Source organism: Chiloscyllium plagiosum, chromosome 7 (assembly GCF_004010195.1).
Source record: "Chiloscyllium plagiosum isolate BGI_BamShark_2017 chromosome 7, ASM401019v2, whole genome shotgun sequence".
Taxonomy (NCBI): domain Eukaryota; kingdom Metazoa; phylum Chordata; class Chondrichthyes; order Orectolobiformes; family Hemiscylliidae; genus Chiloscyllium; species Chiloscyllium plagiosum.
In genome coordinates, this window is record NC_057716.1 from 12,560,269 (window position 1) to 12,582,830 (window position 22,562).

At 40.8% G+C, this 22,562-nt stretch overlaps 1 protein-coding gene across 1 annotated transcript in view; it reads right to left on the minus strand.

The window, feature by feature from the left end:
- Positions 1-22,562, minus strand: part of LOC122551332 (melanophilin-like) — a 111,128-nt gene that overhangs the window by 24,828 nt on the left and 63,738 nt on the right. The window contains exons 11-13 of the mRNA XM_043693059.1: positions 20,658-20,902; positions 17,330-17,413; positions 6,699-6,935 (exon numbers count right to left, since the gene is read on the minus strand). Coding sequence (XP_043548994.1) covers positions 6,699-6,935; positions 17,330-17,413; positions 20,658-20,902 — 566 coding nt within the window. The remainder of the gene's footprint in view (positions 1-6,698; positions 6,936-17,329; positions 17,414-20,657; positions 20,903-22,562) is intronic.

Sequence of the window (22,562 nt, forward strand, 5' to 3'; positions counted from 1 at the left end):
CAGAAACTGGATTAATTCCAGTTTGGATGGTTTACTCAAGGCAGAAAAACTAGCATCCTACAGTACTCCTTTCTCCGTATTCTTCTGCACTGTTGACCCTCTTAACTTTAATTAATGTTTACAACTTGAGGAAAAGGCCTTATTTTTACCACATGTTCAAAACAACAAGACTGTCCATTGACAAGAACTTTGGGGGTGGGTGGGTGGTGAAAGGTCAACATGAGACAAGATGTTGCTAATTGCTAATTCTGTTAATAGGTTATATTCCCTAGTACTATCAATACCAGGCTAGGTTTGAAAATGTTTATATTACTTAATATCAAAACAAACCAATATGCGCACACTTTTCCAGTCATACTGAATAGCTACTTAAAAGCAAAAGGAAACTGAGACAAAAGAACCATTAGGAAACCAAATAAAGCAGAGTTTCTTTTCAGGTTAATGGAATGGAGGGGTAACCTCTTCGACCATTTAATAATGGGCTAATGGAACACTAGAAAGTCTTCTTCCTTTCATTAAGATGTGGGGTCATGTGGACTATTGCATCAATGAGCTGAGCCCAAAGACTGCTGCTTTTCTTCATTAAAGGTTCAGCTTCTTACTTGCTGCTAGCAATACAATCTACACAAGCGGGTTCCAGAAAAATAGATACGTCCCGTTTACAAAGCTAAGTTCATTGGCATTGGAAATGAGTGCTTTAGTTGTTAATGCTGTCAGCTGTACTGCAATGTTGGTGACAATCCAAAATAAACAAAATGGTAGTATGTTCCAACAGATTTGGGAAGGGGCAGTATCTCAGATTTTCTGGTGGTTTATTCAACAATACTGGTTCATACTCCCAGGCTCATATGATGGTGTTATATCCTAACAGGATGTTGCAAATTGCAGATAATCCTTTTGCTTTTTAGCAGCCAGGGCTGGAAAAATGTCATGTGTATATTAGTTTGTTTTGATATTAAATAATCGAAGAGGTCACCCCTCCATTCCATTAACCTGATTTGATTTCTTTTTTTCCTCAGTTTCCTTTGGTGTTAAGCATCTATTCGGTATGGCTGGAAAAATGTCATCCGCGTATTAGTTTATTTTGAAGATTACGTCATTGTTACTTAAAGAAATATGGTAGCCATTTTATATACAGTAAGTCTCACAATCGTTAAATGAATGACTGATCATTTAATCTGATTTCACTGAGGGAAGAATGTTGGTTCAAGTGGAATTTCTGCTCATTCAGTAGCAGACATTGGGTAAGTGTGACAATAAAGAAACAATGGATGGGTCAGGGAGGTGATGATGTGGTCAAGCAAGTTATTGTGAGTGCACATGTGGAAACTGATGCTGCATTATCAATGCTGAGGGGCAGCAGGTAGACTGGAATATGGAGGGGGCAAAGGACATATCCTTGGGAGGTGCAAGGGATAACTGTGTACAAGCAGAAAAATAAGCCATGTCTAGATAAATGAGAATGGAACCAAAGTAGTTAAAATGGCACAGTGGTTCAGTGGTTAGCATTGATGCCTCACAGCACGATGGACCCGGGTTCAATTCCAGCCTCGGGTGACTGTCTGGGAGGAGCTTGCACATGCTCCCCATGTCTGCGTGGGTTTTCTCCGGGTACTCCAGTTTCCTCCCACATTCCAAAGTTGTGTAGGTTTGGTGGGTTAGCCATGGGAAATGCAGGGTCTGCGGGAGGTGGGTGGGCCTGTGTGGGATGTTTCTGGAGGGTTGTTGTGGAGCAAATGCCCTGCTTCTGCATTGTAGAGATTCTAAGTCATTGGAGATGTATTGGAGGAGAATAGTTTGTCAAAGACAGGTCAAACAGAACAGCAATGACTAGTCTAACTTTGTAATAGTCACATATACGTCATTTATGATGCTGATCAGAGCTGTTTGAACACAATGGCACAGTGGAAATTTGTTTGGAGAGTTTCATGCATGGAGTTCTTGGAAAGATGGTCATGGATTTCAGACAGGAAAAGGAGGTCAGAGATGGGGTAGAGGTTTGTGAGGGCAGTGGGGTTTAAATTTTTTAAAAAAGGTTGAGGCAGGGTTTAACACAGGGGTTTAAGAAGATGGTTTCCAGTAAAAGAATGGCCTGGGCTTTGTCACTGCATTTCAGGATGATCCTGGGCTAGTGAGCACAACCTAACAATGTTTTATGTGGTCTAACCAGGTCTGGCAGGCATGGCTACAACCAATTGTCTGCCAAATTCATTCCGCTCTGTGTTGGAGGGATTCTTGCATGGAGTTCGAGGGAAGGAGTTATGAATTTGCAAAGCAACAACAGATTCAAGGGCTTTGGAGAAGAAAGGGAAGCTGGAGATAAGTTGGGAGTTTGTACTCAGTTAGACTAGGACTATCCGAGGCACTCGGGGAAATGAAGATGGGGGCTGTGCCATGGAAACAGCAAAGGTGACACAGTATAATGATTTCAAAGGAGAACAGAGAATCAAAGTTGGTGGTGAGGTACAGATCAACAGGTTGGTAGCAGCATAAAGACTGCAGTGAATGAAAGACCAAAGGCTGGAAAAGTTGTGATTTTGGAAGTGAATTGGAGAAAATGTTTTCCAGGTGCAGATGGATAGGAGACAGGGCTTGGAAGGGAAGGAGAATGTGGATGGAGAGTAATATAAGGGAGCTTTGAGAAGACTTGTAGCTCAGGTTGAGGTTTTGGATGTAGGTTTGCTTGCTGAGCTGCAAGGTTCATTTCCAGACGTTTCAGTTACCCTACTAGGTACCATCTTCAGTGGACCTCGGGCGAAGCAATGCTGAAAATTCCTGCTTTCTATTTAGATGTTTGAGTTTCTTTGGGTTAGTGATAAAGGATTATTCAGTGATGACCTTTTCTTTGATGGATAGGTTGGGGAGATTATATGGGCGAAAAGATTTAGGGAGGGGAGTGAACAAAGGCGAGAAAGCATGGTAAATCACAATGGTGGTCAAAATCATTACAGATCATAAGTCCCTGTGTGCAGAGGCTCAGTGAGAAAAATGATATGGTACTTATATTCATGGTTGAAAGCAAGGTTTTTCAATCACAGAACACGGTGAGAAGCTCAAATGAGGAGGAGTTAGCAAAGAAATAAGGGAACAAGGTATGATTGGAGCCACACTCCCAAGGCGATCATCGTGTCAAAGCAAATCCTGGAAGTGACATCCATCAACTTGAAAACTGATTATTACATTCCCATTTTTCCGGTAGAAACAAAATCTTATCGTTGTATTTTTCTTGGTTTCAAACACGACAAAATTAAAATTAAAGAATGTGTATATTGAGCAAGATATTATTGTACTTTCAGATTTACTCCAGCAATGTAACTAAATGCCACTAGCTACCTGATGAAAGAGCAATGCTCCAAAAGCTTGCGATTCCAAATAAACCAGTTGGTCTATAACCTGGTGTTGTGTGATTTTTAACATTGCTGTTTTAGCTGTTTTACTGCATACTCTGGTATGATGAGCATAATAACTTGCATTTAAAGATTGCAAACAACTATCTCTTTACTCCTTCTCTTCCTTCGTGAAATGAGTGTCATTAGGGATATGACACAAGAACGGCCATTTAGAAATTGCCATTTAAATTTTTTGCAAATTACATGTTTACTCATTTCAGGTACATTGCTCTGATTTTGAGCAGAAAAACTTCATCAAGTGTATACATGGGTCAAGAAAAACACAGTCTGCAGCAAACAAACACTGTGGCTACATCAGGGTTGTCGTAACCCGCCAATTATGGTACTCACAATTAGGCAGATTTTCACTTTGGTTTTACAAATGGTGCTATCTGCCCTTCACTTGTCCAACCAAAATGCTGTCTGCAATAACCAAACTATGTTTCCTACCAAAGTTGGACTCAAAATGTGGTATTGAGAAGGACATACAAATAGGCTTTGACAGGCATTTTGCCAGATGCATTATTTTCTGTAGGCATGAGGGACATAAAGTTTGCAGCAGCTTGTTCCTTATTGTGTCATTCCACCAAATTTGGCAAGCCGCAAGGAAACTTGTTGAGGCTAAAGATCCATCAGCAATTTTGACAATTTTGGTCAGGAAGGCATGTGATGAGGTTTGCCAAATGACGTATGTGATAGCGCTTGAAGATTAACGTCACCAATTGTCAATGCTAGGGAAGTTAAAGTCCTCCATAATGACTACCCTGTTCCTTTCACTCCTACCCAGAATCGTTTTGCCAATTCTCAGGGATCATGATGTAGGGCTTATGCCCGAAAAATTGATTCTCCTGTTCCTTGGATGCTGCCTGACTGGCTGTGTTTTTCCAGCACCAAACTCTTCAAATATGAACACTGTAGTCAGCCCTCCGATGCACTCATAGCGCATTCATCATGTGACAATAATATGGCTTTTCAGGTTGATGCTGCGGTAGTTATCAGCCAGAGCTAGGCATTTTGATTTGAGTGAACATGTAGGTAAAGCAGTACAGAATTTCTACAACAATAATAATGTCTGTGTGTTTCTCTCACCATCATTTTCATCCCAAATTGCTGGAAGCCAGAGACTCATCTAGGGTACATTTTTATTCACAATGTGGATCTCTCTGGTAACTTATTTAAACAACTATTAATCATGTGGTACTAATGCCAGTAACTGGAGGCACCTCAACCAAGCCTGAATCTACTCATGTTCAACTCCATCTCCACTATGGTCAAGTTATCCCAAATCAGGAGCAGCTTCTTTGCCCTCTCCCGCTATCCAGTTGAAGTGCTAAAGCCAAATGTGACATTCCACTGCAAATAACACCTAACTCGATGAAGATCAGGGATTGAGCGTGGAACTTTCTGGATCTATACTGTTCATGGTTAAGTGATACATGAATTATAAAATCATAAAATCTTACAGCACAGCAGGCTATTCACCCAACTTGTCTGTGCCAGTCCTTAAGAAAAGCTATCCACTTGGCTCCACTGCCTTGCTCTGTCCTGGTGCCCCTGCTAATCTTCCCTTACATGAAATCTTCAATTCCATTTTGAAAGCTGTTTTAGAATCTGCATCCAGAGAGCCTTTGAGTACTGCACTCCAGATTATTAACTCATTTTGTAGAAAATGTTCTCATTCTCACCTCAGGTCCTTTGCCAGATATCCCAAACCTGTGAGTTTTTGTGACTAAATCACTGCAGACAATTGCTACATTTTATTTTAACAAAACAGCTCATCAATTTTGATTGCCTCTATTAAATTTCCTCTTAACTTTCTGTGCTGTAAGGACAGTAACCCCAACTTCTCCACCTCTTCAAGTTTTCTGCCCTTGCATCACCACACACACATCAAATGGGCCGGTATGTCATTCTCGTCTCTCTTGCAGCATTCATTCTCTCACCATCACGCTACCCAAAGTGTTCACTTACTTCAACTCATTTCTTCACACCACTCATATTTAAGGATGAGATTGCACTGGAGAGGGGTGCTAGGAGATACACCAGGATGTTACCTGGGATGGCATAGCTTAGCTATGAAGACAGGCTAGATAAGAGTAGGAAAGGCTGAGAGGAGGAGCTGACTGAGATGTGTAAGATTATTGTACAAGGGGCATTTATAAGCTGATGAGAAAGCAGCTTCCCTTAGTTGAAGAGTCAATAACGAGGTCGGGGGGAGGTACAATTTTACGATGATGGATGGGTTTAAAGGAAACAAAAACTTTCGCCCAGAGTCTATTCCATTTGTGAGGTTCCTGCTTCAACTACCCTCCCAGGGAGTCTATTCCATTTGGAATAGACTGCCTGGGAGGGTAGTTGAAGCAGGAACCTCACAAGCTTTACGAAGTACTTGGACGGGCACTTGAAATATCGCTACATTCAAGCTATGAGCCAAGTGCTGGAAAGTGGGACCAGTGTAGATTTAAAGTAGGTGTTATATTTGTAGATTTAATGGGTCAAAGAGCTTCTTGTGACCTGTGAGATTCTATGATTTCGGCTCAATTTTATTCAGGGCTTGCTCAGTTTTCACACTGGCAGGAAAATGTGTGCCATCGCTCAATTACTCAGACTTCAACATTTAACATCTTGTTTTCTCCATTTTTTCCCCCTTTTATCGAGCACAAACCCACCACAAGAAAGTCAGACAAAGTTTGATTGCCAGGACAGATCGCTTCAGATTCAACTTCAAAGTTTCAGGTCCAGTGACCCTTCTTCCATTCTGAACAAGGTCACAGGACCCGAAACATTAACTGTGCTTTCTCCTCACAAATGCTGCCAGACCTGCTGAGATTTTCCTGCTATTTCTGATTTTGTTTCAGATTTCCAGCATATGCAGTTTAAAGTTAGATTTCCGCACTGCTTCCAACAGTACTGTCAAACTAGCCACTTGTCATGGTTTCAGGATTATCTCAGTGAATCATTCTTAAGTGCTCTCCCAATCTGTAAGGTAATGTCTTGTTATAGTATGATGCCTTCCTCTGGAAAGAAATTTCAAAATGGAGGAAGCTGTTTGGAGGTAAATGGTAGGTCTGGAGCCAAGTCTAAAGAATATGATGGTACAGCACATTGCAACTACTACACTGTTAACACAATGTCATTCAATCTGTTGAGGGATGGATCTTATGCGACTGAGCAGTAATAATATCCTCAGCAAGTGACAACAACATTTACCAGATGAGCTAACCAGGTAATCTCTCAAAATTTACCAGGTGAGCTTTAGCTCAATATCAAGAGGATAAACCTAGTCTCACCTCAGTAATTATTCCATACCTTTAGAGCCTCACTTTGTAGGTCTTCACCAGATGAAGTCATTTCTTGTGGTCTTTCAGTTTTCCTTTTTACCTCTTCCTCATCAGATGAAGCGCCTTTGTCACTGATATTGCTGGCCAACTCACCCAATTTCTTCTTTAGCTTTTCCTCCTCTATGTCCGCATCTGTCAAATCAAGACCTGAGGCTTCTGAATCAACTAGAGATGATGCTGGAAGCCCACCAGAGTTGGCCAATGACTGCAAATTCAATGAGAATTTAAAAAGATTAAACTTAAGTTTTTTACGTGCATCCTACATCCTCAGGTCGCGAAAGGAGCTATTCTTTTGAATATACTGCACAGAAACACGTAATTGGATCTAGCCAGCCTATACTGCTACTTATACTACACCAAAGCTTCCTCCCATCCTTCCTTACTTTAACGACAGCAGCATTATTCCATTTTCATTCCAACATTTATCAAATGTCCTAAATACATCCATACCACTCAACTCAACTGCTCCCATTGATTGCAATTTACAGCTTCTCATTATTCTTTAGGTAAAGAAGTTTTTTGTAACTTCTCTATTTGATTCCTGGGCGACGACCTTACTGAGGGTTCTCCACACCTCTAGCCAACTCTAGTTTAACTCTTCCATGAATGGAAAAATTCCTATGTCTACTTTTTCATAATTTTGAAGGTGTCTATTAAGTTATTCATCAGCTTACCCAATCTTGTTCACCCTTTCCCACAGTTCTGGTATCATTCATAGAGTCATACAGCAGGGAAACAGACCCTTCGGCTCAACTTATCCATGCTGACCAGCTATCCTAAATTAATCTAGTCCCATTTGCCAGCATTTGTTCCATATCTCTTTAAACTCTTTCTATTCATGAACTAGCTAGATGCCATTTAAATGTAATTGTAGCCACTTCCATCACTTCCTCTGGCAGCTCATTCCATTAACACACCAGCCTCTGCATGAAAAAGTTGACCCTCAGGCCTTTTTTAAATCTTACCCCTCTCACCTTAACCTATGCCCTCTACTTTTGGACTACCCCACCCTGGGAAAAAGGCCTTGATTATGCACCCTTTTGATTTTATATACCTCTATAAGATCACTCCTCAACCTCCTACACTCCAGGGAAAATAGCCCTCGCCTATTCAGCCTCTCCTTATTGCTGAAACCCTCCCACCTTGTCAAAATCCTTGTCAATCTCTTCTGCTTTCAAGCTTGACAACATCTTTCCTCAACATTGAACTATTTATCTGATAAAGTTTTCATAGCGTTTCATTGATTCATGGATTACAGGCTATATTAGAACATGCAGTACTTTTGTTTCCCCGTTTGAGGTATTTAATATCATCTACCATGGAACATTTATCTTGCTATTCTAGAAAGTTAACAATAGAAAAGAAAGAAAAAGCAGAACTTTGTAAAGGGGAAATTCTATAACTGTTTGAATTGTAGAAACTATAAACCTATCCCAGTAATAGAAGAACAATTAGTATCGTTAAAAAAAATCAAGCAAACTGAATGCTTAAAAGTATTCTTGAACTGAGAGTCAGGTCTCAAAAGAAGCTATTGCAGAGAAAATTGATGAACATGCAAACTTAAAATCTGGAGCAGGTGTAGACCATTTGGCCCCTCACTTGATAAGTTCATGGCTGATCCTACAACCATTGGAAAATTACAACCACAGAAAGAGGCCATTCAATCCATTGTATTTGTCCTAGATGGAAAAGAGGTTGGCCACCCATCTTCCAGCACCTGGCCTACAGCCTTGCAGGCTACTGAACTTCAGGTACACATCCACACAACCATGGAATTTCACACTACAGAATGAGGCCATTCAGCCCATTGTGTCTACCCACTCTCCAAATGAGCATTTCAACTCGTGCCGTTCTTCATCTCCTCTTCATAAATCTACACATCATTCCTTTTCAAATTGCAGACGTTCTCTCTTTTGAATGTATTAATTGAGCCTGTCTTTACTACCTTTTCAGGCATCTCAAACATTTTCTCATATTGCTATTGCTTCTTTCGCCAATTACTTTAAATCCATGCCATCCTGTTCTCAACCCTTTCATGAGTGGGAGCCATACTGCCCGGATGCCTTCAGATTTTGAATACATCCATCAAATCTCAGCCTGCCCCTCTCAAAGATAGTTTGGAGAAGTTATCTTTGTAACTGAAGTTTATCATTCCTGGGATTGTTTTCATAAATGTCTTCTACCGCTCCTTCCAATGCTTTCAGATTGTGTATTGTGGCAGGCAGAATTGAACGTAATATTCCAGCTGAGACCGAGTTAAAGTTTAATATAACCTCTTTGGTCTTTCATTCTGTGCTCCTGTTAATAAATAACAGAACACTTTTCTTTTAAAAATTAATTGCTCTCAATAACTTTTTTTCTTATCAACGATTTAACTTTGCCTGTAATTTATTTCCTCCAAGACACTGAAATATCCTACACAGGGTTAGAAGCTCATACTCATCCTCAGCTTGTCACTAGTAAAAAACTTTAAGCATTGCCACTTGAACACATTACATGCTGGAACTGAGAAGTTTTGCAATGGGAATTTAGTTGGTAGCGTCCCAAGTTTTCCTTCTTCATTTACACACATTCCCCATATACCACTGTGGTCCGCTACCTCAGTCAAGGGAGTATTCTGCAACTTACTGTTCTGGACATTGAATGTTGGCTGACTATTTGATTGTGAGTCATCACAGAATACTAGAGTTCCCTGCAGGATTGGGAATACTGACTGATCCCGGTCCTTCCTACACTGCGGAAGCATGGCCATTGATAGTGCTCACTATAAAATAATAACCCAGAAAGCTTTTCTTCTTTGAGCACTCAATCAAGCAACAACTTAGGCTGTACACTTTTGAGAAAACCCTTTGGGTTTGTAAGGTATCTACTGCAACGCTATGATGTTCATCAGCAGATGGTTTCTTTGATCACACAGGACCTCAGACTGCTCTCATTGAGAACTCAGTTCTTTTTATTACATTGTACCTAAGCAATGAGTTTCAAGGTTAACATTTCAGTTCTAGCGTCTTCCTCACAACTGTTCTTTAAAAAAAAGGCTCATTTGTCCTGCTAGCAGACTTGTTGATCAATGCAAAATTAGGTTGATCAATGTTTAACAAAGGCAAAGTACTGCAGATGCTGGAGATCTGAAATAATACCAGAAAATACCAGAAACACTCAGCTGGTCAGGCAGCGTCTGTGGAGACAGAAACAAGATTAAAGTTTTCGTGCTCTTTCATCACAATGGAAAACATTAAAGTTACAACAGTTTGTAAGCAAGGGCTGAGTGAAAAGGAGGAATGAAAATAAAAGAAAACAAAATGGAGGGTCAGTGATAGTATGGAAGGCAAAAGTGATTAAATATCAAAAGGGGTGATGATGTAATGCAAAAGGGGGAAGGAAAGAATGTGGGAAGAAAAGAAATAATGTGAAAAGGAACAATGAAGGGTCCAGAGGAGCAATAAACAACAAAAAACAACAGAACCATTACTACTATTTGGCATCAGAAAAACAAATGGGAACATGGGTTATGATTTGAAATTGTTCAACCCAATATTCGATATCTCTTATCAGGCTTTAAGCCTTTTTTTCTCATTCAGGACAACACAGACCCTCCAATTCCATGATCTTCAAATTCATTAACCTGTCTTTTATGCAATATTTCGTCACTTTCTTAACATACATACAGATAACCTCCAATGCATTTTTTGTTAAGCCATTACTTCATCAAAAAATTCAATTAGATTAATCAAATATCATCTATTAATTAGCTACTGAGCACTGCTCTAGAAACATGTTACATAGGAGGACATTATTTGGCCCATCCTGCTAACGCAAACTCTTTGAAAGAGCTATCCAATTAGTTCCACCTTTCCAGCTTCTTGCTTGTAACCTTTTCAATGAACCTTTTCAGACCAAAAAACATTTCTTGCAGTATTACATATCCTATTTCAAAGTAACAAACAAACTGTTTTTTTCCCAGTTAATACACTGCGTACATTATTCAAGTGAAATTTTCTTATAAACCTTCAGAGAAGCTTTCCAAATGTATTTACTCTTCAGTTCCTTTTAATAGCATCTTTATACAAATATCATAATGAATGCAATTCTATGCCTCTCTACATTCGGTATGTTAGAATGTTTTGCAAGAAAATAATTCAGCCTTGGGAGAAGAAAGAAATCTGCAATAACTGACTTAATCTTTACCCAGTCAGACATTAGCTTTATTGTGGAAGGAGACATAGGGAGGATGCAGCTAATTAATTTGATGCAGGGGTGTACACACAGTATCATATTCATTAGTCAAATCTCTCAATGAAATACATATGGGGCACAAAATTGCTTTGCACTGGAGACTTTGTGATGTTTTCATATGTAGCTCATGCTGTATTCACTTGCCGAATGACCCACAAGTAGCTCTTCAAAGATTAAGCCTCAAGCAGTCGTGACCCCAGTGTGTGTGCGTCAAGCTTGAAGGCTATCCTGACATTACAGAGGCTGAAAGGATGGCATCATGCCATGATCACAGACTTGAGTATAATGAATGCTGACAACAAAAATTATTCTTTACTCAAGGAAAAAGTGAGAAGCTGAACGTTCACTCTTATTTGAAGGATAAGCTTCACGTCACGTATTATTTCAAGTAATATTTTGATATCCTTTTTACTGTAAAGTGTCTTGAGGTGAGTTTCTGGATTTGGCAGAGAATGTTGCTATACCCTCACTGTGAAGGATAGGAAGGTTCCAACAAGTAGAGATGGGAGGTAGCATTGGCAGTGCCTGGAGATCTTTCGGATCAGTTGGACATGGAGCAAAGGCTGCAAAAGAGCAACTCCATGTGAAATGATGCATGCAGGCATGTGCTCTGCATGTTGAGGACATATGAGCCATGCTACCAACGTGATCTGAGGTACATTGGTGTGTGGATATTAAAAATCACACAACACCAACAGGTTTATCTGGAAGCACTAACTTTTAGAGCGCTGCTCCTTCATCAGGTGGTTGTGGAATATAAGATCGTAAGACACAGAATTTATAGCAAATGTTTACAGTGTGATGTAATTGAAATTATATTTTGAAAAAAAAAACTGGCTTGTTTGTTAAGTCTCTCATCTCTTAGAAAACTCACAGATATACACATACACACACTCTCTCATATTCCTCCCGCACACACACACCCACATGCACACACACCCACATCAGTTTGTGGGGTGAATCTGTATTTGCAGAATTATATTTTATTTTGCTCAAAAACTGCATGAACTCATGTAAGATTCTATAAATCCTCTTTTTTTAAGAAATAGAATCAGTCTGAACATTGGGGCACAGACAGCCTCACACAGGGCACCTCACACCTTCAGTGCATTATCTGAGATGACATGGCACCTATTGTTAAAGTTCACTTGAGAATGCAACTTTAAAAAAGGTTTGCATATCAAAGAACTGAAACCAACATGGTCATTCTAAAAGATGAGAGGTTTAACAAACAATTTAGGTTTTTTTTCCAGTACATAATTTCAGTTCCATCATATTGTAAACATTTGCTATAAATTCTGTGTCTTATGATATTATACTCCACAACCACCTGATGAAGGAGCAGCGCTCCGAAAGGCTAGTTCTTCCAAGTAAACCTATTGGACTATAACCTGATGTTGTGTGATTTTTAACTTTGTACACCCCAACATCGGCATCTCCAAATCATGTGTGGATATTGTCCTCCTACAGGCACGTGTTATATGTAGAACAACTTGCTTGACTGGGTACATACTGGGATTCAAAAATGGTGTGGGTATCAGGAATTCTTGGCAGAGATGAGAATTTCCATCCATGGCAAGCAGAAGAACAGGACAAGTGGGAGAACAGGACAAATGGAACACTATGGGGTCATAGTTCTTAATTAATAAGGCAGGTTTGAGATGATGGCGTGAGAAAACCTGCTAAGCATTACAAGATGCAACTTTCCAAGTGTTACACAAAGTAGTGATGAAAGGATGACCTCAAAGCATCAAGGATATACAGAGAATCAAAATCTTGTAGAATGCAAAGAGGCCTTTTGGCCCACCATAACCATGCCAGTCATTTAACACCCATGTATTTTAAAACTATTTTCTCACACTTGGCCTGTAGCCTTGCATGCTATGGTCTTTAAGTTGTTCATCTAAATATACCTTCAATATTATGTGGATTCCACCTCCACCACCCTCTCACTCAATGAATTCCAGATACCTCCCCTTTCTGGGGTGTCCTCGAATCTCCTCTAAATCTTCAGCCCCTTACCTTACACCTCTGCACCGTGGTTATTGTTCCCTCTACCCAGGAGAAATTTTTCTTTCTATTCAGCCAATCAGTACTCTTTATAATTTTGTACACCTCCGTTAGAGCAGATTTGTTGAGGTGGGGACCTAAGGAAAACATCTAATGTTGTCAAAGTGTATTGGGCATGGAGAGATGAATTAGCTGCCCAAGATCTTTTCTTTTCCCAGAGGAAATTGAATCATTATCCCAAAGGAGTTTGAGAGGAGAGATGCTGAAATGTATCTATGCATACTATCAAGGGAATTGAATCAAGGCGGAAGGCGGCAAGAAATAAACTCTACTAGTCAAACAAATTCAAGGACCACACAGACAATACAAAGCTTTGAAATTAGGAAAGATGTTGTGAAACTTGAAAGGGTTCAGAAAGGATTTACAAGGATGTTGCCAGGGTTGGAGGATTTGAGCTATAGGGAGAGGCTGAATAGGCTGGGGCTGTTTTCCCTGGAGCGTCGGAGGCTGAGGGGTGACCTTATAGAGGTTTATAAAATCATGAGGGCATGGATAGGGTAAATAGATAAGGTAGTTTTCCTGGGATGGGTGAGTCCAGAACTAGAGGGCATAGGTTTAGGGTGAGAGGGGAAAAGTTTAAAAGGGACCTAAGGGGCAACTTTTTCATGCAGAGGGTGGTGCGTGTATGGAATGAGCTGCCAGACAAAGTGGTGGAGGCTGGTACAATTACAACATTTAAAAGGCATCTGGATGGGTATATGAATAGGAAGGGTTTAAGAGGGATATGGGCCGGGTGCTGGCAGGTGGGAATAGATTGGGTTAGGATATCTGGTTGGCGTGGACGAGTTGGACTGAAGGGTCTGTTTCCAAGCTGTACATCTCTATGACTCAGCTAAGAAAGCTAGAGAGCTTCTGGTCACATATGAAATCTCAGACAGTCCACCAATCAAGCTGTGGGCGGATCTCTTCATTATCACAGGATTCTCTTTTCAATGAGGACCTCAATGCCGATGACTGGCAGTGTTCTTCAACAATTGTTGTTGGAATTGCTGAATGCCGAAAAGCACACTTGGTCATTCGCAGCATTCCTGACATGGTGGTGAGTGATAATGCTCTCAGTCCATGAGCGAAAAATCTAGCTGCTTCATTAACAATTGGAAAATTCAATATCATACATCATCTCAATACTAACCTCAAACTGTTGCAAAAGCGGAGTGGCTATGGGAATCACCAAAGGAATCATGAAGTGATCAGATAAGTCCAGTGTGCCTGCATACAAAGCAATCCTCCAAAGAAACACACCTACTGATGGCATTGGAAGTAATCCATTACAAAAACTAATGTCACACTGCACCCAAACTCCTCTACCCATTGCAAAAAAAGCTACTGAAGACAAATACAGCAACAGGCTTGAGTGGGAGAATCAGAAAGCCAAATTTCATTTTGACAATACTGCATTGTCAGAGTTAATTGTTGGAGAAGCAGTCTGGGTGTAAACCTTCAATGTTTTCAATAAGCGAGAGCTCATGTAAGGTTTGTGAAGCATGTAATTTTTTGTCGGTTGAAAAGAAGGATGTTTGAGCTAGAAATACACTCAGTAGCAATGCCATAGTCATGTGACTTCTACTCTGAAGCACTGACTGACAGCTGCCATCTTGCAGCCAGTTTTAATAATGTCACAACACTGATAAGACTGTTGCTTTGAAGTATGTGCATACCAAGCATCTCAGTGTACAATGCCTCTGATACAATACTCTTCAGAATCCACATTGGCAATGGATCTAGTGTGCAATTGTATTCTCTAGGGAGTTAGTATGTGTGTTTCCTCCTCACCAAGCTGGCTGAAACCCACTTGCTCTGAGCTACTCACAACTTGCAGCTCCTGCTTCTTCACCACCTTCTATTACACGTGGTGTCATTACTGAGCTTGTGGCCATGAGTCTCAGGTCAAATGATGGTCGCTCTCTAGGCTTTCATCCTTATGTCCCACTGGCTGGTGACAGGCTATGGAGACACTGAAAGCCTAAACGCACAAGGAGAAGCTTGGGGTGATGGCAATGAATGCTGGGTAGAAAGCAAAGAGTTGACGATCAAACTATCTGCAGTATATTCTTCATAACAGTTGCAAAACATGGATGAAAGAAGCTTTCAGAGGTGCATAACGCAGTAATATAATCCTGGATCACGACAGCAATTCACATTATCAACCTCGCTGTAACAAAACACCCAGGACTTGTTGCTTCCGAGGAAAAGTGGTAATGCAGCAATGCCTGTCCTCAACCTAATCTTTGTTATACCTGCTGTTATATACAATCCTGTCCTGCAAGAAAAGGGGGAAGAATGTAATTAAGTGTGTTGCAATGTGTAGTGTTTGGTTGACATGCTGTCTTCTCAGAATAGCTGGGAGTCTGTGGAGGCTGAGAGACATGTGTATGAAGTTTGCAGCAATACCAATCACGTGACAGGCAAGTGGAGTAAATGAATGCAGTGGTGCTTCGACAATGTGGGGGGAGGGGAAATGTTTGCAGATCCTATAGGGCTTTGGGAGGGCGCTGGAGCTCTGGGGTACTGCTATGGCGTTGCTACGTCAGGGATACACTCTGCTTGGCCAACAAGCAGTGCTAGAAACATGTTGCAGCGCTCAACTCCCTGAATTTTCTGATCATGGAGTTGTAACCAAGGAGAGTTGGGTGGAGAAATGGCAGATGGTGTTCAATTCGGGAAAATGTGAAGTGATGCCTTTTTGGAAGATCCAACTCTAGATCGAACTGTACGGTAAATGGAAAAGTCCTGGGGGAAATTGACGTACAGAGAGATCTTGGTGTTCAGGTCCATTGTACCCTGAAGGTGGCAATGCAGGTCGATAGAGTGATCAAGAAGGCACGCTTTCCTTCATTGGACAGGGTATTGAGTACGAGAGTTGGCAGGTCATGTTACAGTTGTATAGGACTTTGGTTCAGCCACATTTGGAATACTGCGTACAGTTCTGGTTGCCATATTACCAAAAGGATGTGGATGCTTTGGAGAAAGTGCAGAGGAGGTTCACTAGGATGTTGCCTGGTATGAAGGGTGCTAGCTGTGAAGACAGGTTGAGTAGATTAGGATTATTTTAATTAGAAAGATGGGAGGTTGGGGGGGGGGGGGGGAACTTGATTGAGGTCTACAAAATCATGAGGGGTATAGACAGGGTGGATAGCAAGAAGCTTGTTTCCCAGAGTAAGGGACTCAATTACTAGGGGTCATGAGTTCAAGATGAGAGGGGAGAAGTTTAAGGGAAGGTATTTATGCAGAGAGTGGTGGGTACCTGGAAAGCGGTGGCAGCGGAGATGGTACAGGCAGGCATGATAGCATAACTTAAGATGTATCGAGACAGATACATGGAATCAGCAGGGAACAAAGGGATACAGATCGTTAGAAAATAGGCAACAGGTTTAGATTGAGGATCTGGATCAGCGCTGTCTTGGAGGGCCAAAGGGCCTGAACCTGTGCTGTAATTTTCTTTGTTCAAGGGGAAAAGGTGATGGTGTATCCTCTTAAAACAATTAAATGAACAAGCGTGCTTCTTGGTAACAGACTTGTCGTCAAACTTCTGCCTCCATCTGTTAGAACTGTCAATGGAAGGTTCAAGGTGAGTTGGTTTAGATTTGAGGTTTTGGTTTTACATCTTTCCTTCTTATCTTACTAACCCCAGCCATACTGGAAAGTTCAATCTGACCCTATTATCATTCTACCGACCAAACTTTCCTTTATTAATTGTTCATCCCCTTCCACCTCAGTGAAGATGGTGAGGGTAGTCAAAAAGCTTCATCTGCCTAATTACATGCCTGTTCAAATTATACACCTGGAAAAAGTGCCAAGTTCAGCCTGTCGCATGTGGATTACCAAGAGGGAAGGTTGTACGGTGTCTTTTCTTTGGCAGGTCAGATGAAACCATGCAACATAGATATTAAGAATAAACAGAAAAACAATGTAGGGTTGGTTTGGGAGACTGAACATCCTGGAATATAAGTTAACTTGTTTACAAGTTCAATTTCATCCAAAAGTTCTCCAGCAATCCTGCTTTAGGTATGGATTATCTTCCCTTCTGGTAAATTGTGGATAAATGAATTGTTATCGTTCAGACAAATCCAGAAATCAGCATAATTACAGCCTCTTGGAAGTTTTATGCAAAATCTCAGCTGTCAGGCAGCAAACCCAAATAGGAAATATTAAAATCACTTTCCTTGGCTGTCTACAATCAAAAATATATCATACTTATTGATAATTTAAAAGTACAAAGTGTATTTTTTTATTTTTAACTTGCTTCAGTTGAAAGCACCCATTAATCAGAATTTTACAACTGTGATTGATTACCTCTACAGAGCTAGGAGTCATCTTCTCTTCCAGTCTGCTTAGCATGCGCTCAATGGAAGACATGCGTCTGGACAAATCGGAAATCTGTGGATAAGCAATGTTTCAAGCCATCACCAGATCACCACCACCACCACCATCACCAGCAGGATGAAACAAATTTATAATTGAATAGGTTTAAAGAGGATCTTCAGTGTCAGAAAAAATGGTGCACACCAAACCCAAATATTTGCTGCTGAGCTAATTGTAAATCACAGATTGCATTTACCACAGCCCCAAAGGGGTGGCATGGTGGCTCAATGGGTAGCAAAGTTGCCTCATAGTGCAAGGGACCTGGATTCAACTCCATCCTCGGGCGACAGTCTGTGTGGAATTTGCACATTGTCCCTGTGTCTGTGTGGGTTTCCTCCGGGTGCTCCAGTTTCCTCCCACAGTCCAAAGATGTATAGGTTAGGTGGATTGGCCATGCTAAATTGCCCATAGTGTCCAGGATGCGCAGGCAAGGTGGAATAGCCATGAGAAAAGCAGGGCTACAGGGATAAGATAGGTGAGTGAGTCTAGGTGAGATGTTCTTCGGAGGGTCAGTGTGGACTCGATGGGCTGAATGGCCTGCTTCCACACTGTGAGGAACCTATGACTGATTAATGGACGAAGTGTGCACCATTCCTCATATTTACTCTGACAGTAAAGATCGCCTTTCAAAGCTACAAGCAAAGCATATGTTGCACGTAGAGAATCAAAAGGTAAAAAGATGCGAGAGTGAGATGCAGAAAATGAACAAGACTGAAATAATTCATTTGAAGCAGCAGAGAACTGAACAAAAATGGGATCTGCAATGCTTGGTGACAGGTATAATTTGCTGAATCTTAAATTAAAAAAAGAGGTTAAACCTGTATCTGTCTGTTACATCAGTGAAATCAGTGCAATCTTTATTTCTAGTCTTGGCCTTTCTGTTAGAAAATCGAAGGTCAGCTGAGGTCCACCACAGTGCCCCACCCTGTTGAAACAGTGAGCTGAATTTTCACGTTAGGTAGCAAGAAACATGGGCCGGGTGTATTCCTGGGTCCCAAACCTACCTTCAGAACACAGGCTATTGATTGAGCTTTTAAGCAGTGCACCTCCTTAATTGGAGACAAGTTCGTTTTCCATTTAGGGTTGAGGTTGATTCTTAGAACTGAAATAAGAGGGTGCTTCAATAAGCAGACTTAGCAACAGGATTTTTTAAAATTAAAAGACAAAATAGAAAAAATAAATTCTGCCAGGATACCAGTGGAGGGGAAATCCCACTTTCTGGCAACTTTGGCGGTGCCCTAACACATGTAGGCAGGAAGGGCCTGTAGACCTCCAAGAAGTTAAACTGTGTCACTGCATCCAAATGAAAAATCCCAGTTTCCTAAACAAGACATAATGTGCTAAATCGGTTGCCAGCCTCATGGGGATGGGCAACCCAGGTTGGTCCAAAATTGCATCTTTCACAAAGACCAGCTGGAAGAAGGTCGAGAAACAGTCATGCCAGCCAGCGCTGACATCCTCAGGCCAACCTGCACGTGTTTGCATCCTCAGCAGGGCCCAAAAAATATTGCACGCGACATAGAGGCTGCTGGTGCTGAGAACTAATTCTATTTTCTTTGCAGCACAGCTGTCCCAGTAACAACACTGAAACACCAACACAATGTGCAATTCCAAAGCCATCATCTGAACTTAAGCTTTTGGCATTCTTTCCTTTTGGAAACCCCTATAAGCCAGCAATGGGGGGGAAAAATTGTTTAGTTGTTCTATATCGTATTGGTCACAGGAATAATTTGCATCTTCCAGATTGAAACAGGTAAGTCATTGTTAGAAAAAAGTGCAGTGAAGCAAAAAGGGTTAACAGAATAAGGGTGCAGATCACCCATGATCAAAGCAAAGCAGGTTTGAGAGACTGAGTAGCCTACCCTTAATCCTCTTGTTCCTACAGAGGAAGGTTGAAAACTCATTGTACACAGTGAGGAAAAAAAATCTATCATTAACATTCAGGGCTTATCACAGGCTTATGTTTTCCTTTGGCAATGCATCTGCATTTTGCAGATGGGTTTTATTCAGAGCCAGAGCAATAAACAGAGCCAGAAAAGACTGTTGCAGTCACCTATCAATTCCATCAGCCAAATAACACTCTTGCCATGCTACCTACTATATTTAAAGGCTAGGATACAAATACCAACTTAATGAGAAGTCTGTCTGATATATAACTGCCACTAGATTCTACAAACCATGAGCATTGCTGAGAAAGACATGCTGATGAAACTTTTGTATGATACTCCTCATGACAGAATTGCAAGAATGCCAAATCGTAAAGTGACCAACAATTCATGTTACATGAGAAGATGGCAGTGATTAGTTGGTAAGTGGGCTGTGATTGCCGAAGCATTGCCATTGACCATGTGTCATGGAACAATTAACCTCTAAACCTTTGTTTACATTCAAACCAGGCCACTCAATTCTGATTGGCTGAGGGATTGCCAGGGGACTGCATCAGGTAATAGTTGTCTCCAAGATTTTGCTTTGTTGAAAAGACTCAAAGCGTGGGCATGTTCTCTTTGTTCGCAAAGCGCCAGGGTCTAGCGAGTATATACGAGTCACATTGCAATCGACTTGATATAATTCTTGCCACCTTTGGGATTGTTTAGTAAATGTCCGATTATGGAATCACATCTAGTGTTGCTTTGAGTTTAGCAAGCATGAACTATTCGGTTATAGTCAGTTCTCATGTTGTTTAGTACAGTTCATCAGTTATTGGAATGAATAAGCTACAAATGGCACTGAAATCCATATGCCACATTACTCATTTGTATGGTAGGCATTATGCCTTTTTGGTTTAATGGCAGCACCTTATTTGTGTTGCTACTGCATTGGAGCTGTGTCAGGGCTATCTTCACATGACATTTGGGGCAATTCCAGAGTAATACGAGGTTGACTGGGCACTTTTCTGGACCAAAACTGACAGCATAAGATTGACTTATGAGTTTCAGTGATATACAGTGAGCAATGATCCAATCAGGGTAGCCATTCTCATGCAGAATTGCTTTTATGCGACTTAGTTCAGCATTAAACCTATACAGTCAGCAAACAGCTTGGACCCTATTTACAAGATTTGTGATACAGCCACTTGTCAATTAACCTATTCCTTCTTTTCAAACAATGTAAACTGTTGCTGCCATTAGAACTTCCTGCAATTCTGTCTAGATGATTGCAAGATTAGAAGCTTTGACAACATGTTTGTTTTTCAACAATATCAATACATATTGGGTACACTGGTAGATTCTAGAGTGTTTGCATTTTTTGAATGATATACCTGACTTCCTCCAGAACCTAAGCGTTCCTGTGAGGAACTTCGACTCCTGCGTCGTACAAAGTGGCGCTGATACACTGGAAGCTCAGTAGCCCCATCATTGTCAGAGCTATCCATGTCAGCGTAGTACTGAGCACCAGGCTTCTGGTAAGGCACTGAATGCTGAGCCTCTGCTTCTCCAAGGGAGGTCCATATCCCAGGAACTGAGCGTGTGCGGGGAAGTCTGTATTCACGATGCACCACCTCATCTGTATTCAATTAACATGGAAGTGAATAGCAAAGAAAAAATAGAGGGAGATATTAACATGTATTCAGAGTAGCCATGTTTTTTTTAGTGAAATGTGTGCATCAGTTAGCAAAATTGGTCCAGTGCATCTTATAAAAGTTTGATTTAGTTCCAGGAATGGAAGTCCCCAAATTAGAAACTTATAATCAAAATGGGTCTTAAAATCTATGTAATCCAAATGTAAAAGTTTGGAAGTGAATATCCAAATCATTTTTGAAAAAAAGATGTGGAGGAGCCAGTGTTGGTCTGGAATGGACAAAGTTAAAAATCACAACACCAGGTTATAGTCCAACAGGTTTACAGAGGAACCTCGATTATACGGCATTCAATTATCTGAATATTGGATTATCCGGCACGATTGCAAGGTCCCAATGCTTGGTTAAACTATGTTATCTGGCATTCAATTTTCCAGAATTTGATTAACCGAACAAAATATTCCCCACCTGTGTCCTTTGGATAATCGAGGTTCCTCTTTTTCTCAAAGTTAAAAATGACACAAACCAGGTTATAGTCCAACAGGTTTATTTGGAAGCACTAGCTTTCGGAGCGCTGCTCCTTCATCAGGTTGATGAAGGAACCACCTGACGAAGGAGCAGCACTTTGAAAGCTAATGTTTCCAAATAAACCTGTTGGACTATAACTTGGTGTTGTGTGAATTTTAACTTTGAAAAAAAGAGAAAGAGTTTCATGTGGCACACTCCTGAGTGCCAAAGGCACTGAATAGGCAAGTGCACTGAAAATATCGAAGCTCCATGTTCAATACCTGTTGAGGACTAGTTAGTTGATTTAAACCTGGGCCATGGTGCAACAGCATTCCCACAGCCTTTTGTTAATAAAAAGAAATGTTCATCTGAGGACAGTTTATATTTGGGTGGGACGTCAAACTGTTGCCATTCCAAGCATGAGTTGCAAGAGTGGAGAAAGCAGAAGGAAAAAAAAGGGGAATTCTTTCTAGTTACTATCATACTCTACCAGACTCATTTGATTCATTTCATTCAATAGAGTACAATGGATTTGAAGTTACCTTTCTATATTAAATGTCATTAAATTTTATGGATTTCTTAATGGGCCTTTCCGTGACATATAGGTGGCGATGTATCACAGCAGATTTCTCCTTCCCATTGTCAAAGAATGGTCAAAGTGGGAACGAATTGGAAAGGTCAAGGAGGGTACATGCGAATAAACTACATTATGTAGACACACAGAAGTGGTTAAGGGTGGCAGCAAAGGTTTTTTTGCCCCAGTTCTCCTTTTGGCTACTTTCATCAAATATTTATACCCCACTCAAATCAGGCATTTATGTTCATCATTTTTTTCCCCTAATTCTGGCTGTCCTCAGGTTCTAATGAGATGTTGAGCAGTTGATTTGCTTTGCTGACCTTTAAGAAATTGGATGTCCTGGGGATAGGGTGGTATGTTTCTCAGTCTTGCAGGTAGAAGGTAAAAAGAAATTACATTGCCATCTCCTGCTTTTCAAAAAATTTACATTGTCATCTCTTGCTATTCAAAGTCAATAAGTACATTGCAGTTACAATTCTGACCACACCCTGCAGTTAAAAATTTTTTTTTACACCAGATCTTGCCATTCAGGAATGATCTATATCGCACTGATTCTGGAAATA